Genomic DNA, 19,891 nt, shown 5'->3' on the forward strand with positions numbered 1-19,891 from the left:
TATACACACTAATTATAATAAATACATATCCAAGTAATTAAGGTGACATAGTTGAAATTGATTAAAATGGAGAAATACGTTGTACTACTTACGTATAAAAACCAAAATTCAAGTCCGTAGGACCAAGTAGAACGTAGATTGTTCAAATGACAAACTATTTCCCAATGTTGGTACAACTGGAAATTCAACGATAGAAAATGACGTTGGTCATCCTTCCGGATTCGATCGTTCTTTCAGTATAGCAAGATGGCTGATCAGGTACGTGTGCGATATTAACAATAACAATATGTATCTTTTTTATATTCACCTGCATTATTTATTAACTATAATTGTTACACGGTCAATTTTATCGTCATAGTTAATAAACGGAGCAAAAAGTTGACTTCTTAAAAATATTGCAAATAAGTTGATGGCATAACCGCTGCACGTGGTTAGACCATTCGAATGCACTGAGTATTCAGGATAATTTGTCATATGCATACGTGTGTAATAATGAATTGTGTTTTTGCTTTTAGACTGAACGTGCGTTTCAGAAGCAACCCACAATCTTTCTTAACCGTAAGAAAGGTCTGGGCCCAAAAAGAAGGAAGCCTATGCGGTATAGCCGCAATGTAGGTCTTGGCTTCAAAACACCACGTGAAGTAACTATCCAATTTAACCGAAAAAGTAATAGAAACTAATGATATTTAACGAATGCGTTATAATTTTTCTTTTAATATTATTTTTCAGGCTCTGGAAGGAACTTACATTGACAAAAAATGTCCATTTACTGGTAACATCTCTATTAGAGGACGCATTCTCACTGGTGTAGTACAAAAGATGAAAATGCAAAGGACTATTGTCATACGTAGGGATTACCTCCATTATATCCGAAAATATAACCGTTTTGAAAAACGTCATCGTAACATGAGTGTTCATCTGAGCCCTTGTTTCAGGTTAGTTCCTATATATCTCTTGATTATTTTAAAGAAGTTGTTAAAAACATGTGATGATACAGACGACGGTCTTCTGAATTATAATTTGAAGCAGCTTATTCGTCTTCTGAAAATTTTTGTATTTATGAGATTTGTATTTATCATATATAAAAACCTTTTATATATATATATATTGTTATTGTTTATTACAGAGATGTTGAAATCGGTGATGTAGTAACGATTGGAGAATGCAGACCTCTCAGTAAGACGGTCAGATTTAATGTTCTGAAGGTTTCTAAAGGAACAGGATCTAAGAAAAGTTTCAAGAAATTCTAAGATTATAAAATTCATAAGCTATGGTTAGTGATGATTAAAAAATTTTTTATATGTTAATGGAAAAAAAATCGAAAATGTAGAATGATGAAACTAACGACGGTCTTCTGAATTTATTAAATTGAACGACATTACATTATGTTCTGAAGATCTTTAAAATACAACTTTGATATACTTTTAAAACAAAGCTCGATATTTCACACTTATTTTATATCTTACAGGAGAGGTTGACATTGACAGGAACAGAAGAGGGAAGAGAAATTACCATCTTCATTTGTATCTTATAATGTTACAAATTAATAAATAAAAACATTTCTATACAAGACTTCTTAATTTGCGCAAAATATCATTTTAGTGTTATAAATTTGCAATTAACATGTTTGAAACGTTATAAAGTAAGACGTAAATACGTGTTAAAAAATATATTTTTATAAATTTCAACGAGAAAGACATTTTATCAAAACAATTTTTACATAATTTCAAAGCTGCTTAATAACATGCTTATTGTCGCAAGAGAATAGAATTCTTCTTTATATTATATACTTAATTATAATTATCATTATCAATATACAATATACGAGTGCATCACAATTGTCTCATAATATTAACATCTTTTTTTTTTAACAGCGTTGATACAAGATAATATCAAATATTTTCATATTACATGAATCGTCAAAACATTAACAGAACTTAAAAAGGATATATATGATATCCATTAACACTTTTATACAAGATCATTACAAATAGCTTTGGCGATTCCTATTTTTATACGCACGATGTTTAATACAATAGCGGAAAAAATTCACGATTATTATCACAATATTGTATTAAACAGATAATCACAAAGGCACTATATATTGTGCTATTCAATATTATTTCTTGATTTTTCTTATTTGTATATCATATAATTAAAAAATCTCATTTATACACTTTAAATACCATAAAATAATATCTTCTTACTCTTTCTTCGTTCGTAAAGTATTTTTGCTAGCCATGTAATGATACAATTTACTTCTTAATACAATCTCACTTATGTAAAATAACATAGTCACCTATGATTGATTGTTATTGCAAGTTATAACTAGAATTATTGCTGTAAATGTTGCTAGTACAATAAATTATACTTATTGTAACAGCCACTTGTCTGTTAGAAATCTAACTAATGATTAGTAACTGAATGAGTTTTGGATGAAAATTCGGCTATATAAAGTATATATATAATAGGTCCTGCAAAACCTAACAATAAAGAAAAACCAAGAAGTTGTGTCCAGGATAATCCACAATCATCACCAGAACATCTAAATGTTTCCGTTAAATGAGAGTTTTTTGTGTTACTCTCTGCTGAGGTAAGTAATTGGTCACATTCTGAATTGCTAATTTCTAAAGAGTTACCACTATTGAATGATGACAGAGGTTCACAAACTGAATTTAATATAATTGTATTAATTTCTGCCTTTGGCAATTCGATTACAACAGGATTTTTTATCACATTTAATAATGGACCTTTTGTTACTGCATTTTCCGCCTCTTCACCAGAACTGGACATACTTACTTTGTTTCTATCTGCCTGGCCACTCTGGTGTTGTTCTAAAGTCTCGGTCAATAAAGAAAATGGTTGTATAGGTACTTTTATGAATCGTCTTGCATGTATTTCATTCTCTTTGTGAATCTTGTTGATTCTCTTCAATTCAGAGATCTAAAAATAGAACTTCCCATTTGAGTTCATTGCAATTTATTCTTGATTTTGATCTTTTTTTTGTGTCTTTACCGTGCATCTATACCGTAATGCCAATGCTTGTAACGTATCTTCTGATTTAAGTGGAACATTTATAACTTCCACTTTACGTGGTAATGATGTAGGTTTGTTACGTTGTTGCAAAGGAATGTTTTCTTCGTCTCCACTATTTTCATCATCCGAATACAAAAAGACATAATGTGGGGAACCATCCCTTTGATTTCCACGTTGATAAACCATTTGTCTGAAAGAAATTGCTTTGCCATATACACAAATGTGAATACATAAACACAAAATGTAACAGAAAAAAATTTCCGAGGGATACATTATTTGAGTCATCTTCCAATATATAATATATCATATGTGGTCTGTCAAACGATAATCTACGATTACCAAAATTGTTCATTACCTCACAGCCTCACGCTTCTTTCTTTTCCTCAAATTTTCTTTATTATTTTTTATTGCTCGTTATACGTATCATTCAAATCTGAACGACATTTCAAAACAGGATTGCTATTTAAATCTTGTGTCGACCGTACACGAGATGTAACTCCTTGCACAAGTCATGCATATGTCTATACATTATATGTACACGCACATACCATAAAGAGAGGTTAGGGTTTCTGTTATGAGTTCTGTAGTAACATACAGCAAATTCACATGAAATTACTCCGTGTTATGTGGCTTACAGGATGATTAAATACCTAGAAGAAGGTGAAACTTTAAAAGACAAATCAAAGTGTGCTAGCATACGTGCAAATTTAAAAATGTGTTTGTTGGAAACGGATTGTTGTAAAATAGTGAGTTATCAAACTGTGCAGTTACGGCTATATTAACCTTCATTTATGGTACAAAATAAAATGCAACTTTGTGCATAATATGTTTATTTTATTATATTATAGCAAAGACGAACTCCCAAAGACTGTCTTGTAAGCAGAGATCCGTCTGTTCCTGATGAATGTTACTTATTGCGACAAACATTTTTCGAATGCAAACATTCAATTGTAAGCATTATTAATCTTTTCATACTAGACGGGAATTATTTTTTTCATTAAGCAAGATTACGCATGTTATACATCATGTACTTTCTATTTATATATAGCGGCGTATGTTAATTTAATAAAATATATCCAACATGATGTATCCCAATGTTGCTTCCACTAGTTGTACCTTATAAGGAATACATATTAGAGTATGATAAAAAAAAAATAGACTTTTATAAAATGAACATATGTTCTCTATGTTCTTTTTTCAGAAAGATTTAAAATGCACCCACAAAGGATTAAATAAATAGAATAAACAAATAACTAGTTAACTTGTTTCTTTTTTTCCAGATTGATGGCAGACGAAGGTTCAGGGGACCTAGAGGCGTCTAATACTTAGTTATACAAATTTAAAACAAAGAAAAGAAACGAACGCGATGTCATACAGTCTGTAAGATGTAATATTTGAAGTGATTTATTAGTATTCCGTTATTATTCGTTGTACACGATATAATAAACCCTATCATAATCGCAAAGTATCAATGTATCATACAATCTCACTTTTGTCTGACGAAACTGTCAGAATGTGGTGATCGGATCCGCGGATAGAACTCGATTTTCTGATACGATCGGAAAGTTACCCTGAAGAGGCATTACTCCCACGTAGGAGCAAAAGTATTCTCGTAAACAAACTTGTGCAGACAAAGAATCTTTATTTAACGGCGTTTCTCTTTAATGAGACAAAACCAATCACACCTCACATAATCGAGACACGCAGTCACACGCGGTCTTTAAGCCACGTTCAATCGTACATGTATTTTTACGAGTGTATCGTTTCAGTCGCGATACACGTGGAGATCACAGTAAAATCGCGAGTTTTTTTATTTCTCGTTTGTTTGTTCGTTCGTCTTATATTTAAAGGGGATCTTGTTCCACATTTTTGTTTCAGCGAGTACGAAGAGACGTATTTTAATAAGTCATACGCCGTCGAATCCTTAAAAATCTACGTTAATAGATCGCGCCTGCGCAATCGTCCTAGCTATTGTCTGTATGCAACAAGCGTATATTGACTATACGTTTTTATCTTTTGTTTTCTCATCTTTTGTACTACAATGCCGAATCACGCTACTCGTCCTCATCCTAAAATTTCTACGGGCACCTAAGAAAGATCTGATATAAGCTTTTCCCGTGTCTTTCGATCGATCTACTTATTTCTCCCAACGAAAAAAAGACGCGGGAGATCTATCCTTTCATCGTTAATAAGACGAATAAAATACAAATTCAAAAGTTAAACGACGATCTTATAGATCGATTTCAGTGTTTCAGCTTCGAAGTCATAATTCATTCGTGAATCCTGTCAGCTGCAATCAAAACCCGCGAGTATCGATAATCCAGGCAAGGATATGTAATATCAAAGGTGTGAATGCAATTAGTAAAAGATATATGGAGATTATGTTTACAAAATGCCCTCGACCAGAAGAGCTTCTACCACGTCAAGGTTTGATATTTCTTCTCTAACTGACCTCGAAAAAGAGTGTGTAATATTTTCAAAGAGTATCTCTTTTATCAAGAAGAATTCGCGACACCTCATTGCGTTCGTTGTGATATATGCGGTAATCGTTCGAATATCACAGTTTTTCGAGTATACATGTATATGATATGTAGTTAGCGATTTAATCGATAGTCGTCGATATAGTAATAAAAGTATCTCGCAAATCTCTATGTTATGTACATGCAAGTTGCGCTCGTTATCGAGCGTTGCGAACGCTCGCATAAAACGCTGGATGAAATATGTAAAGTCGAAAAATACAAACTGGCCAGAGGCGTAGCTAGACGGGTGTGCAGCCCGAAGCGTACAGATTTATCATCGAGATTTCTCTAAAGCGTATACGAACGTGCCTCCATCTAACGATATTTTTTACCATTTCGTTGCGACCAGAGATCACGAGACAAATAGATCTCCGATTCTCTCCCGTTGGCTGGCCATTGAACTCTGGTAAAGGAAGGGCTCGTTTCGTAAAATTGCGAGATTCGTAATAACGTCGGCAGTACAGCTCCAGTAAAGTGGCGAGTAGCGCGTTACAGTCACGCGGAACTCGTTACACCGCGATGGTAGATGGTGCGATATAAGAAAATAAGTAACTTTATAAAACCGGGAAAATTCATGAAACGATCAAAGTGTATCGTACAGAAAGCGGACTACCAATATCGCAGAGGCTGCTATTACGACTGAACGAAACGAGCCCTGAAAATCTCCCTCGTTATACGCATGGTTACCGTGTAACCATAAACCTTTACATTTCTATGTCTTTCGCTGATCAAATCAATCCTCTGGTCATACTCGAGATCAAGAAACCCTTATCGATTAAAGAATATTGCGTTTAGTGAGTCGACAATCATTACAAAACGCGCGAATGCAACGTGAACGAATCGACACAGGCCAGCCTTTCATTTAATCCATCCTTCGGAAACGAACAATTTTACAGAGTAATCCTGTTCTGCTGTACTGTTGTGACTTTGTCGGCGTGTGGTCAGCGTTTCCTGAGGAATCAGAAGCACACCGAGGGTCTGTAGAGACCGGTGTAGCCGCATAAACGGGCGCGTAACGCTGGCAATAATATCGCCGCCGCGGAGAGATTGTCTTGCAGTTGTGAACATTCGCAGATCAGGAGGTACATCTTGTCACCTTGCGACATGGACTTGTGCAGTGTGATTCGTCTCAGACCCACCGATTTCGGCAAATATCGGTACATCATACGGGCACCTAGAATATAGATTCCATGAAAAACAACGTCATCAACTGACCATGACCGATCAAATGTAATAGAATTGTAAGAAACATGAACAGAGTACCAGTCCAGTAGAGCCAGTTCTGCTCAAACTTGAGACCGTCGTCGCCCTCGAACACCTTAAAAATCGAGACAATGTAGCCAGTGGACGGAATCGGTGGTCTGACACCAGGTGGTTCCAGGGGTGGTCTCGCTATGGTAGCTACCTCGTTAAACAGATCCAACGTGTGACTGGCTGCATATCGAAGATCTCGAGGATCGAACTTTCTCAATGCAGCGCATTGGACCTCGTTGTAGAAGTCTACTGGATCCGTATTCTGCTTATTTATCAAGTAGTACGTGATGAATGGAAAATCCGCTGAAATCGGTCAAGAATTATACTTGATTCATTGAAATCAGGAATTCCTCGAAATTTAACTGATCGATCGTCATACGGTCAATCGTCAAATTACGTACCATTTTTCTCCATATTCGTAAGCAGAATACTCTGGGAAGCTGAGGGTGCAATTTCGGCGACTAATTCGGCCGCGGTATCCCGTTGCAGGACCAAGGGCTGAGAAACTGGAGATTCGACCACAGGATCCAGTGGCTCCAGAGGTGTCATGAAATGAGCTAGAACACATTGCTTCGGGTCCTCGACTTCGAGAACCGACAGAGGGCTTCCTGGCCTTTTTTTGTCTGCGATTGGTGCGTGCTGAAACGATTCAGAATAAATCTGTGATCGAGAATAAGGGTTAATTATCTGCTTCGTTTAATTTCCTGGTTTTATTTGTTTTTACTGTTAACGTGCGATAATAGTCAAAAAAAAAAAAGAAAAAGAAAAAAAGGAGAAGTGAAACAACGTCCGAAACTTAGTGAGCAAAGAGCAACGCATAAATCTGTATTTTTAATGCGTTACCCGCGTCATTTACGTTAAAGCGATGCGTCGTTCATCAGACATTTGTTGTACTCCGCCCCACTGGGTAAGTTTTTGTCTATTTTTACTCGTTTGAGACCGTGCCAGCAAGGTCGTAACTGCTCCCAGAGACACTAAGGCCAATAACTCGAGTATTCTGGTTTTAACGAGTGCATTCCCGATTAGTGTAGTTTCGTGCGCATCGCTCGAGTGACTTAAAAGTATTCACTCGACCTTGATACAATCGTTGATACCACGATAGGATTATTTCACGATCCAACTGCAGATTTTGTTTGTCCAGGAACAAACGATCGATGTGGAGACATGTACTTTTTAGCAAGCTTCGGTCGGTCGGTTACTGCGTTGTTACAAGCTGTTGATGTTAAACAGACGCAGAGATGTTTGCATAGCTCCCTGTTACGAAAGATGCTATTGTGAAACGCAAATGCATGACAAAACAGGTTTGGATAATCTCGAGGTAACAGTGACATAAAAGAAACGACACAAGAGAATTGTAGACGATTTTAAGAAAATTCTGTTAGTATCTTCGCAAGCAATAAAATAGTGCTACGCCGTCGTGGTATTAATAAACAAATCCCATACGATCTTAAGCCTAAGCGAGTGAATCTATAGGCGCATTGCATAAAAAGTCAAACATTCGTGCGAAAGAACGTTGTTTGGTGCATTTATTAATTACGTAGAAATTAATATGACGTACCGGTACTCCCGCTGGTAAAAAACGTTCAAGAGAAGCGAGGGGAATGATGAAACAGTCGCGGTCCAAGGTGGCCAGGGAGATTGGTTCGCCACGCGGAGGACTGTTTCCAGAAACCACCAGGGGCGTGTACGCGCCGGAAGCTCGGTTACCGCTAAAGGAAACCTACAAACGCCATACAATTCGGGATAATTAACTCTGGTGACCAGACACAGACTCGTGCACGTATTTCCCAACGAATTGGCCCGCCTCGTATGAAAAGTTACCTCCAACTATGTATACGAGTTCCCGCATTTAAAATACGGCTTCTTGTTTCGAAGCTCGAGCATTTTGTACATGCAGTCACTGCGTAAGCGAGTTATCGTTCGAGCAAAAGGTGTGTCTTCGTTGTTACTAACCGATAAAACAAAATTTACCCCCTAAAACAGTTCGGTGCTGAAAGACTTGATATTCTTAACGTCTTTCATCTTCCTCGATTTTTCTCACGATGAGATCGAAGATCCAATCAAGCAAACGTAATAATCCTGCCGCTTTTCGAAATCGTTAATCGTGCTATTGCTGGTAATGCCAAGGCAGCATCACTGTTGTCATACTCGTTCTGTACCGATCGTAAATGGCAATAGTGAGCAACACGATCTCGTGTTTATCCCTGTTTCCACGTTAAGCTCGAGTCGATTGCATTTTTAACAGCACCCTCGAGTAACAAGTGAATGTTAAAGTTGCCGGTATCGTCTCACGATGTAGGTTAACGCGATTTCTTTCCTTGTTGCCCCGTTTGCCAGCCATTCGTCTGATAACCTCTCCGTGATTTATGGCGACGAGCGAAACGCTAGTAACCAAACCCGACATTTTCGACGACGGCACGACATTTTCAACGGAACGAATGCTTTTCGCCGATATTAGGGATAGTCGAGCAAGCTGAGTAAATAGAAACAAGTTGTAGGTTGCTACGCGTGTTATACTACGCAACTTTAACCATTATCGAATATCTTTGAATTTCAGAGAATTTAGCTTCCTACGACTATAAACTAATTTAATTCTTTGTATCTATAAAATGTTCGCGAAAGCAGATATTTTATAATCGTATAGCAATCTGCAATAATTCATCCAGATTTTGCATCGTTAATTAACAATTAATCATTGATGATTTATACATAAACATTGCACGAAGTGAGAAATCCTTCTCTTCTAAATAGTATCAAGTAATAACGTTGATGCAGCGAGGATTGGTTGTATCGGGTCCCCACGCAAATTGCAATGAAACCAACTGGCCACAACGTTACCTGACACACATGGCGCGTTGCTAATTGAAATTATTTCACGACAACGAGCCACGCAGTCGAAACGTAAAATGTATAATTAAAGTTCAAGATCGAGGCCAGGTTATCGATCGGGGCACGCAGAGACTACAAATTTTCTTTTGCCCGAGCTGAGAAGCCACTAGGTGAGAAAGTGATTCGCTGTTTTTTCGGCATTTCCACTGGTCCCATTGATTTTAGAGGATTTCAGTACGAGCATAGTTCGCTTAGAAATTGATTCCAACATACTGGTAGCCGCTGCAGCTAAGAATCTTCATTAGAGGGATTTGACGACACAGCAAAATATCTTTCCCCCTCGGCAACTTCAAAATATTTTTTAAAATATTACGAAGAATGAAAGTAAAAAATGGGAATGGATTATGCAAAAATATGAATGATCTCGTTCGATAAACTGTCCATTTGCCAGATAAATTTCTGGCGGCACGTAAAAAGCATTTTGTTCCGTACGGTTCGCGTATTTCACTTTTCGAAGGAAGACACTACCGTTGCGGACGTACATCTACATTCACGGGATCGAAACCGAGCCGAGTTCGTATGCAACGTTATATTCCTGTTGTACGCGTACCGACTTCACGTTCCGTTCCGTCCAAGATGTTGTAAAAGTCTGCCTAAAAGATGGCAAGCCGCTTTACGTTCCACGACGGTGAACTTTCAGCTGAGAATTTCGAAATTTTCCCGAGTGTAGTCGTAAAACTTGCTGTCCTTCGGCCAAACGTCTATGAAAACCAATCGTAACGCGCCTTTAAGTGGGCCGTGTTTTAATTTATTAAGCTTTCCTTCTTTTTATTTCTGTAGCTTAACGCGCGTCAGTAGCGTATCGCGCGCCTTTTCTAAATTGAGTATATCTTACACACTGGTTAATGTTATTCATCCTCTAAATTACAGATAGACCTGTTTCTGCCCCCAACCGCGTCGATCGAACCAACGCGTCGCAGAGATCTCCGTACATTTCTCTATCGCTCTTTCGGCTCTCTTGAAAAACAAAGTCGAATACAACGATAGACACAAGCATCCATAGCGATCCATTGAGGAATTCGGGTGCGATGGAGAAGGGTTCGGGCGGAACGAGCACAATGAGCACAGGATATCGAACAGAGTTGGCTGCGGCTCGCAGGAAATTTATGGTACGTCGCGAGGATCCGCCTTGGCGTGCAATAAGATAGCGAGTTTGCGTGCCGGCCACGAGAATAGCGTAGGTGTAAGTTTATGCGGGTCGTTCCGTGCATGGCCCCCTCGTTTCCTCCGTAATTCTACCGAGTCGCGAAACTATCCCGCGTGTGCTTCAGTCCGGACTGCCCCGTACTCTCCGTGTGTCCGTGTGCATCCAGCTCGGGGCGTGTACTTTCCATTGAAATATCGTCACGAGTGTCCGGACTGGCCATGTTTCAGGTAGCCACTCGTCGATAGCGATTCGCGGAGTCTCTGTATCGTTCGTGGAACGGGTTACAAGCGTGTAATTTGCAACGGAACAACACCGCCCAGCTCTCGACGATGCTCGTATCAGAGGAAAAAGAAGTCACGCCGTGAAACCGCTTCCGTGGCTGAGCGTTTTATGTCGAGTGTGTCCTCGAACGCGAGCAACAAGCTTTAATCGAGCGCGATAACGCTACGTATCGTGTCCCCGATTCGTCATCGAACTGCGCATCTATACGACGAAACAAGATTTACGATTTCCATTGGCATTCGTTTTATAAGGATTCGGGATTCTTAGCGAGATGCGCCAACGTTCGATCCTCGCTCAGTTGGTCGATGTTTTCTCGCTGCGAAAATCGACAGTGTTGATATACGCCGTCTGCAATACTCTGCTCCGCCGTGAAATCGTCGTCCGTGTAGTGGCCACTGATCGGAATTAGGTTTCTACGATTGCCACGGGTCTTTGCTCGTTGCAGGTAGTAGTTTGCCGGCTTGAGAGGGCGGTTGATTAAATTTAACCTAGATTGCTGACACCTGAACCGAAGTATTTGATTAGACACGAACGAACGATCACACGTCCGGCCAAGGTGCATCGATCTTTCGGATCGCATCGACGCGGCGACTGTGCGTTAAAATTCCGTCAAATCGGAGACCGACGAGATTAGAGGAATAACTCGAGTCAGGCCGTCTCCGATCATCGTTAATATCACATCCGTTCGTGTGTTTTATCTTTTAAATCATTGTCAAATCCTTAGATTTGGGTAAATGCGTCAAAATACATGAAAAAGAAAATAAATCTCTGACCAAGAGTCTCACCTACCTGTCTAGAAGCGGTTGGCGTCGAGGGTTCCGAGGAATCCTTTTGCTGCGCGGTCTGAGTCTGTTTCCTTCTAGCCTGTGCCCCGGCTCCGGATCCTTGTCCCGATCCACCGCCTCCGCCTCCTCCCCCACCACCCCATTTGATCACATGAGGTCCGGAATTCTTCCTAGGCGGTGGACCTAACCTCTCGGTGGGTTCCTCGGGGGGCGAACCGAGGGCACCGCCTGTCGGTGGCGTTAGGAACAGATGAGTCCGGTACCCGAAACCCTGGTGCTCGTGATCGCCCATCGAGGGAAAGTAGCCGAACTCTTTACTGCGTCGGATCGGTGCGCGCGTGCCGGCGGCCGATTGGCCGGCGCCGCGCACCACGCCGAATCGAGTCCCCGTGTACCCCAAATTCGTCGGCCCGCAAACGGTGCCGAGGGTCGTTCGACCCTCCAGACCTCCTCCACCTCCTCCTCCACCACCACCGAATCCCTTCTCGCCGAAGTTCTTGCGGAACATAAGATTCATGACTGACAAGTGTGTGAAACAGACAGGTACAGTGTGACAAAGACAAGTAACGAACAGGGAGGAACGTCTGGTTTTCGCGTGTTTTCCCGCTACTTTGTTTTATTCTCTTTTCTTTACTTTGGTTTTAATTTTATTATTCTTATCTGTTTTTTGTTCACCGTAGCACGTGGTGGCCTAGCGATGTAATTGTTTCGAGATGTTTTCAAGTCCAAGGAGTAGTTGGTTTTTTGGAGCTTTACAGCGTATGGAAAGCAGCGCCGGTGGTGGTGGTGACGGTGCTCGACGATCACGAAAGCGTCCCTAGGCAGCTTCCCTACGTTTAACCGTGTTTCTTCCTTTAGTATCCCGAACGCGATTCCGGTTTCTTCCGTCTTACCCTTCCGACGTTTTTCTTTTTTTTTATTCTTTCACTTTTCACGAGAGAATGAATCGAGTCCAGGCCCGCACGTTCTCGTCGATACTCTTTCGATAAGCCAAAGAACCGTCGACGTCGAGCTTCGGTCGCAAGAACAACGGTCGATCTGAACGATTACACTTGTTCGTTGAGCCTTCGATTTCGAAAACTTGCGACGAGGAAACGCGATTAATTAGGAAAGGACCGAATTTTGAAGGAATTCAACGCATCCTGATACGTTCGAGTCATTTCGTTCGTTAAGAATCTCGATTTTCGTATCAGAGGAATAGATTCGCTTTGCCGTCGCTTTCGTTCTTCTCCCAGAGAACTTCGAAAACGAGGATTTCTCGTGTCTAACCAATCGTCAGCAGAACGTAAACTTTTATTCGTGCCACTTTACTCGTCCTTCGGAATTACCCACTAGCGTCATGCACGGCTTTTCTTCTACTTTTCTTTCGACACGGTAGCCACGCGACAACTTCGTCTCGAGTTCCGTCGTTGAAAGAAACGCGATTACATCGACTGTTTATACGCGCCCCGAATCTCGTCTAATCGAAAACCCTACTGCCTTGCTTGGCGTGCTCCAAGATAACTAATTTCTCGATCTCTTTCTCCGTCCAGTTGGCGAGTTACCATCGTACGTCCACCTGAATCTAGCATTTCCCGCCCTCGTCCAAGTATCGTCCGATCATAAGCGAAAAAAGCCCAAGATCATGCGGAATGAGATCACGAGAAGAACGCAACGATTTACAAAGTTGGTCGAGCCAACCTGTGCCGCGAAGACGATCTAACCACGCTCGATTTAGCTCAACAAACCTCAAGGTCTAGGATTATAATTACACCTCGGCAATAACGGTATCGCGTGTCACGCGAGAATCCTCGTTTACGTTCTAATAAAGACACGTTACCCATGTTGGATCCAACGACGACCCTTCGATCCTCGTTTGCCTGTCGAAACTCGTCCGAAGCTCGCGCGATCCGTCTCACGCGCCATTCGACCAGCACCAAATCGTTCACGACTCGCACGAAATTTCCGGTATCGCGAGACGACGATTTCCAAGCGAATCGAGAGACCGTGGTTGGATTTCCTGATACCGCGATGTATCCGCGACGCCAATACTACGTCGCGACACGTCGTGACCCGTGGCGTAGAGGTACAGGCAACGCGGACGTGCCCCCCCACGCTAGGGGAGGACTGTGTGGCCAACCCTGCGACGCTGACTTTAATACTCGAGCCTTTCGATTGATCTGCCGCAAGGAGGACTGTCTTGTCACGATAGCGTTCGCTGTTTACAGCGCAGTCGGTGAAACTGGAAACGGCAGAGGCGTTCGAGGGCTCGATACCTGCGGCTCGACCTGCAACGTCGATCGTAGTTGTGCAAACCTGGCTCTTACAATATTTGTTAACAGGTTCGATCTGTTGCAGCTGTTTGAATAATTTTCGTCGATCGTTTAAGACCGATTTATTCGAAACGAGGATACTCGGTAGAAGAAATTGACAAACTTTAGTCGAAGATACCGTTTCACGTTTCCTGAAAACTGTGGCAGATAGGGACGAGGTCGTTGTGGAAGATTCAAAGTTTATTATTCGAGTTTAAACGTTGTAAGCAGAATTCTTTTCGCTCGCGAGAGAACATTTTTTACTTTGCCTCTGAATATGCTAATCGTAATAGATAAACGTTATTCAGTTTTTGCGAGAATGTACGTAGTTTGGGTTGCACTCAGCCAACTACACGTTTAAACGCTGTCGTACTTCGTACTGTCTTACAAACTGCACGCGACTGCTGTCATTGCAAATAGGTTAAAGGATATATGGCGAACAACTATCCGTGCAGCAACTTCTATTTTTTAATCAAAACATTTAGCTCCTTAAGAAGCAGCATTCGTCCGTTTCCCTTTGACTTTCCAAAAACGAAGTTACAGTCTTCCTAGCGAATATTTCGTCGCGCGAAGAAGGGAATCGAGTCCCTTTCTTCGCGAAACGCGTATTCCTTATGCTCCATCGGACAAAATACCTTTGACATCGCGAGCTAGTTACCTTTTGCACATACAAAGGAGAAGCATTGAAACGCGCGATTACGCTCGATCTTACAATTCCGTTCAACTGGGACAGAAGTAACGAGCATCGCGAACGAAGGACCTTCTGCTTCCTAGAACTTGGCGCGGTGTTTTACGAACAAGTCTGCGGTCGATGGGTAACAGTTCGGTACTTTGCGTTACAACGTTAGGCTGGAGAAACTCGCGAGGCAAAACGAACCGTGTTTTTTCGTACAAGTCGAGAGTTAAGAAGGGGCCGCGTCTTAATTCGAGGTTGTTCGAGCTCGACGCTTCGCTGTGAGTAAAAAGGTACACGACTGTACGATCTCGATCGTAATGAACAGCCACCTTCGGTTGCTTTCGTTTGTCTGTCAAAGAAAGACACCGTGCGCATACACGTCGGCCTTCTCAACATGGAAAGCGAACAGCAAGCAACAATTATCGGTTATCGGCTACGAAGAACGATCGTTAACACGTTCAGTGCCGTCATACATGGTCCACGCTGAACCTTCCAACAGTTACGCTTAACGCATTCAAATAACGAACAGGATGAGTCACCAGAACCAGCTTACTGACGTTAATCTTACTACTATGATTTGGTTCTACGTCTACTCAAAAATACAGAGCGAAGCGTGTAAAAACAGTGAACCAGGAGGATAAGATTCTTGGCAATCGGTACTTTGTTAATATATTGTAGTAAACACGAAACAAGAATAGTCGAGTCGATGATCGTGAAACTCGACGATCAACGTACATATAGCTATATACTAGGATTTCGAGGTAAAATAGGAACGAAGGCGTTGAATGGTTGTCCAGGTGTACACAGATCTACTTCACTGCGGTCTATAGGGATTGGAACACAGCGGAACAGATGCACGAGCACATTTACTAGCCGAGAGCGGCACTGTTAATCGTTCGTTCGACCATAATAATTCCACGCCACAATTCACAAAACATGACGAGATACTTGGTTGGTGAACTTGTCCTGACGAGGTAGTACCTGCTGATTAGTCCGCTGCGTGGTTGACGGACAGGCGACACACAGGTAAACCGAGTTGCGGTGTTACAAATCAAACGGAGAAGTCACACAGAGAGACGCGATCGCGAGACACACGTGTGTCGGTTATGCGCTAGATCGATGCGGTATTGAAATATTCACGGGGTGTGGTGGTGGTGGTGTGTGTGTGTGTGTGTGTGTCGCGCAGCGTCAAGGCCTTTTGTCAGCCAACGCTCGTTATCTCCGACCCTGGTCACCGTGATTCTTCCTCGTCGTGCACGTATGTACACCGTGTTGCCTCAACCTGTGTTTCCGTCGAAGCTCGATCACGGATAGGATCGATCGATTTGACGCGCGACCCACGTGTCCTCGTCGATTAACTTGCCGGAGAGCGAGGGTAGCTTCGCCACGCGACCGACAGCCTCGCACTGAACGTACACGAGGCGTCGCGACGCTGACCAGGCCCGATGACGTTGCGTTGCCTGCCCGCTCCACCGACTTCTCTTTTGCGCCACTTTCGTTAGCCGATGCTCGAGGAAATACACCGAAATTTTCGATCAACGTTGGGTGCTCCGATCGGTTCCAACGCTTTTATGGAATACTACAAGTTGGATCGTGTCTTATTTCTTGAAAAATACTCGGAGTTGCCTGTAAACGCGAGACGATATAACGTCGATAGCGTTTGTTGCCATAGTTGACGCGTCGTTGACTGCCTACAGGTCTGCCTACATCCTGGCTACTACGCGTTCTTCGCAAGCGACGTGGAAAAACGTTCTTAAATTCGAACACTTGCGACGCGTTAATATTATCGATTCTTTTAGCGATAATCGCGTGTATAAAGTTATTCTCATGGGATTTAAGACGTCTGTGAATATCGAGTTTACGTTCCTTGCGAGGTATCGCAGCTCGAACCGCTTTCGGTTGGCACTGGTTCTCGAGCACGAGGCGTCGCGACACACGCCAGGACTGCGAATAACCGAGGTTCTTGACGCGCCTGAGCAACGTTACGAGCTCGTTGCGCGAATGCTTCTACGGTTCTTTTTCTCGATGGCAAAATGGATGCAGGTTTTTATCGAAAACTCGAATACAGGCGAATCTTGAGAAAAATCGATAATACGCACCAAGAAAAGCTCTTTTCGCTCGCTATTTTATCCTTTTATAAAAAGGTCGTCGAAAGTTTAGACATGAAACAAAACAATTCTTTTGGACCTCTGCCACTTCGAAAAATTAACTAACCTCGTTACGTGAATATTATTAGAATCTACTTAGCGTCATCGGCGAAAAAGTCGAAGGATTTCGTCGAAGGTTTCTTTGTTGCTAACTGCGAGAACTAACACGATCACGCGAAATGGTAATAATTTCTTTACATCAACGAACATGGCGAACTTTGTAACAATCGCGACTTCTCCTGGGAAGCGATACCAATTTTAACCACGGAAAATGGTACGTGACACGGTTTCATTGAGAATGTAAAATGTTCTCTCGGTGCTGATAACGTTTTTGATATCTGGTACATGCTCGAAATGCGCGATAATCGTTGGAAGAACGTGGCGATCGTAAACATCGAAATTTGTTTCAGGCGACAAACGGTGTCTCGTTGCAGCAAAACGACGTGAGAAATAACTGTTATTGCGGAGCTGCTGTGTCTCCAGCTGTACAAGAACGAAGGAAAGGGAAAATAGTCGATACGTGTATCGAAGAAAAATGTTTATCGAAGTTATAACAGGAATTTTGCTCGCTTATGAGAGAAACTACGTTAAGTCGAGAGAAACGTGGCTACGGAATTAAAAGATCAACAAGTGTTCCATATAAATTTAGTTGCGCGGAGAACGATATGCAATAACAAAAAGAAAAAAAATTGGCAGCTTAAAACACGACCAATTTCCCAACTCCAAACCTGCGATATTCTCTCTATGATTTCGATCCATTCTGGTTAACGTACAAATTTCACGGATGCGCGAAGCTGCGTTAGAAGTAATCGAACTACCGACGAAACTGGTTCCTTTTCGCGAGATTTACGATGACAGAATGTCGCTATAATTCAGAATATTGAGCGTGACTTGCACCAGTGTGAATAAAAGAGCGGGATTTCGATAGCGACGAAAATCGCGCCGGTCGCATTTTTGGCAACAGTCCTTTCATCCGTCTTGGAATCTCCATTTACGAGTCAGTGAACACGACGAAAACGACGTATACTGGTAAAATTTGGAATCGCTTCTTACTCGAACTTAAAGCGAAATTATCTTTCTGATTAATAGCATAGTTTTTATAGAAATTTACCAACTCCTTTCCAAATTGGCAACACTTTATGCGGTGATAAAGAATCACCATCAGATTTATCGGTATTTGAAGAACTGGCCGTGGATTATACCGACCATTATACCCTCGTTACCTAATTTCCAGCGCGACCCACCCCCAGGGAACAGTTTTACTATGGAAGATCGAATGGCTGATAGTAACTGATCGTCGATTACGAAGGCGTTTCCGTGATACGGATTTTGTGTGTACAGAGAAGAGAATCGCTCGATTGAACATGTGGACCTGGGTCCGAAGTCGGGCTTTCGATCTGCCGGATGGCTGCCTCGCCATCGCCTTCGACTTATGCGGATTGTCGACAGACTTTCCTTTCGTCGAGATTATGGATTTCGAAAGAAACGAAGTATTTTGTGTTTTTACGTTGTACATTCTAAGATTCCGTACGACGTTTGAAGGATTTCTAGCGAAGCTTGAATCGATGATAAACGATCGACAATTTATAAAAGGAATCTTTTTTCTTGCAAATAAACGTTAAGGCAAAACGAGAGTGGAATAAACCAAAACGACGTTCGAGAGAAAAACGAGAAATTTCATAGTCGTTACCGTTTGATTAGTTCTATTCACGAGCGATGGAGTATCCATTTTTCTTGAGGAAGAAATGTCGGGCTGCGCTACTGGTCCGACTACTGGCGTATTCTACTGCAAGGCACTAACGAACAACGCCCTTATTTGTAATTAACAGGACAGCCTTGGACGCATTTCGTGTTTCTTGCAATGTTCTCGTTCTCCTGCCACGTTCTATTCTCACGATCGTTCGTTTCCTTTTCCACCACATTTCCTATGAAACAATTTCCGTCAACTATTCTCTGTACGAGTTTTCTACTAATTAAAGAAAATACGGAAACGAAACGGAAGATGATACGCATATTCGATGACGACAAAAAGCAAATGGTCAATCAGTTAGATATTATTTACATCGTGTCATCGGCAAAGCTTATTCTTGGCATTCGTTGCGAGACTAACGCAAACGCATTGACACCGTGTTGGCGGTAGGACAAAAACTATGTATACTTCAAAGTGGCTAATTTAGGGGAACCGGCGTACTGTGCGCAAGAGACTGGCAAACAGAGAATCGGTGGAATCAGCAGATCGTGCAATGTCACGGCGATCGATCCTCAACTTTGATATCAAAACGCTTAGCGAAACGAAACGATTTCGTTAATCTTTGTAATGGTGATCGTTCCATATTTTTCGACGATCGCGATTCTTTCGTACAGATCTGATCGTATTCGAGAAATTGAAACAAGGAGTGTCTTCTTGACCAGTCTACACCCTCTGCTCGAGACTTATATTTCAGATGGTAATAAAGTTTCTTTCCTCACCACCATCGTTGTGAGCATTTGTCGTTGTTAGCAGGAAATAGCTTGGCAGCTAATAATATCTGCAGCGTTTAAACGACCATTGGAAGAAAGATTCTTCGTCGTTAGCGTGTTCTTCTATTCAAAATTGATCCCTACGAGAGTTGGCGAGTGCGTTTCTCGGTGGAATATTAGCCCGGGGGAAACGCGGCACTAAGTGGCTCGACAGTGACGACTGCGAGGAGTTGGCAACTTCTCGTAACTTCGCGGCGCTCGACATTCTACTTAGGTGTTCAGGCGAAAACAGAACGGGAGGAGCATTAAACTTGAACCTTGAAGTTCAAGCGCGCGGTTCAACGTTTATCGTTTGCTAATTTTACCGCGTAAGGGCATTTCAACGAGGTTAACGAACTTCTAATG

The 19,891-nt window shown here is 41.8% G+C and overlaps 4 protein-coding genes and 1 long non-coding RNA gene across 12 annotated transcripts in view; 3 read left to right on the forward strand and 2 right to left on the reverse strand.

Annotated features, from left to right (window-relative positions):
• The first annotated feature begins 229 nt into the window (after nucleotides 1-229).
• Nucleotides 230-1,572, forward strand: LOC122567920 (40S ribosomal protein S11). The gene is made up of 5 exons (XM_043727088.1): nucleotides 230-258; nucleotides 516-641; nucleotides 730-935; nucleotides 1,127-1,273; nucleotides 1,469-1,572. The coding sequence occupies exons 1-4, from the start codon at nucleotides 247-249 to the stop codon at nucleotides 1,248-1,250; spliced, it is 468 nt and encodes a 155-aa protein (XP_043583023.1). The 5' UTR covers nucleotides 230-246; the 3' UTR covers nucleotides 1,251-1,273; nucleotides 1,469-1,572.
• On the reverse strand, nucleotides 1,336-3,533 carry LOC122567919 (lysM and putative peptidoglycan-binding domain-containing protein 3). Its single transcript, XM_043727085.1, has 3 exons — nucleotides 3,392-3,533; nucleotides 3,016-3,226; nucleotides 1,336-2,943 (listed from the first exon to the last, which is right to left on the reverse strand). The coding sequence occupies exons 2-3, from the start codon at nucleotides 3,220-3,222 to the stop codon at nucleotides 2,407-2,409; spliced, it is 744 nt and encodes a 247-aa protein (XP_043583020.1). The 5' UTR covers nucleotides 3,223-3,226; nucleotides 3,392-3,533; the 3' UTR covers nucleotides 1,336-2,406.
• Nucleotides 3,530-4,504, forward strand: LOC122567921 (cytochrome c oxidase assembly factor 5). The gene is made up of 3 exons (XM_043727089.1): nucleotides 3,530-3,782; nucleotides 3,885-3,986; nucleotides 4,317-4,504. The coding sequence occupies exons 1-3, from the start codon at nucleotides 3,675-3,677 to the stop codon at nucleotides 4,356-4,358; spliced, it is 252 nt and encodes an 83-aa protein (XP_043583024.1). The 5' UTR covers nucleotides 3,530-3,674; the 3' UTR covers nucleotides 4,359-4,504.
• Nucleotides 4,505-4,658: 154 nt separating this feature from the next.
• LOC122567918 overlaps nucleotides 4,659-19,891 on the reverse strand; it is a 29,720-nt gene continuing 14,487 nt past the window's right edge. For 2 of the 8 annotated variants that reach the window (XM_043727082.1, XM_043727084.1), the window contains 5 exons: nucleotides 11,917-12,140; nucleotides 8,368-8,529; nucleotides 7,211-7,469; nucleotides 6,819-7,112; nucleotides 4,659-6,729 (listed from right to left, as the gene is read on the reverse strand). In XM_043727082.1, the coding sequence (XP_043583017.1) occupies nucleotides 6,515-6,729; nucleotides 6,819-7,112; nucleotides 7,211-7,469; nucleotides 8,368-8,529; nucleotides 11,917-12,140 (1,154 nt within the window). In that variant the 3' untranslated portion in view covers nucleotides 4,659-6,514. The other 6 variants (XM_043727079.1, XM_043727083.1, XM_043727078.1 and 3 more) reach the window with 6 other exon arrangements.
• On the forward strand, nucleotides 8,536-11,892 carry LOC122567922. Its single transcript, XR_006316924.1, has 2 exons — nucleotides 8,536-8,740; nucleotides 9,561-11,892. It is a non-coding gene; the product is annotated as an uncharacterized LOC122567922 (long non-coding RNA).

The sequence above is a fragment of the Bombus pyrosoma genome, linkage group LG5 (assembly GCF_014825855.1).
Source record: "Bombus pyrosoma isolate SC7728 linkage group LG5, ASM1482585v1, whole genome shotgun sequence".
In the NCBI taxonomy this organism is placed as follows: domain Eukaryota; kingdom Metazoa; phylum Arthropoda; class Insecta; order Hymenoptera; family Apidae; genus Bombus; species Bombus pyrosoma.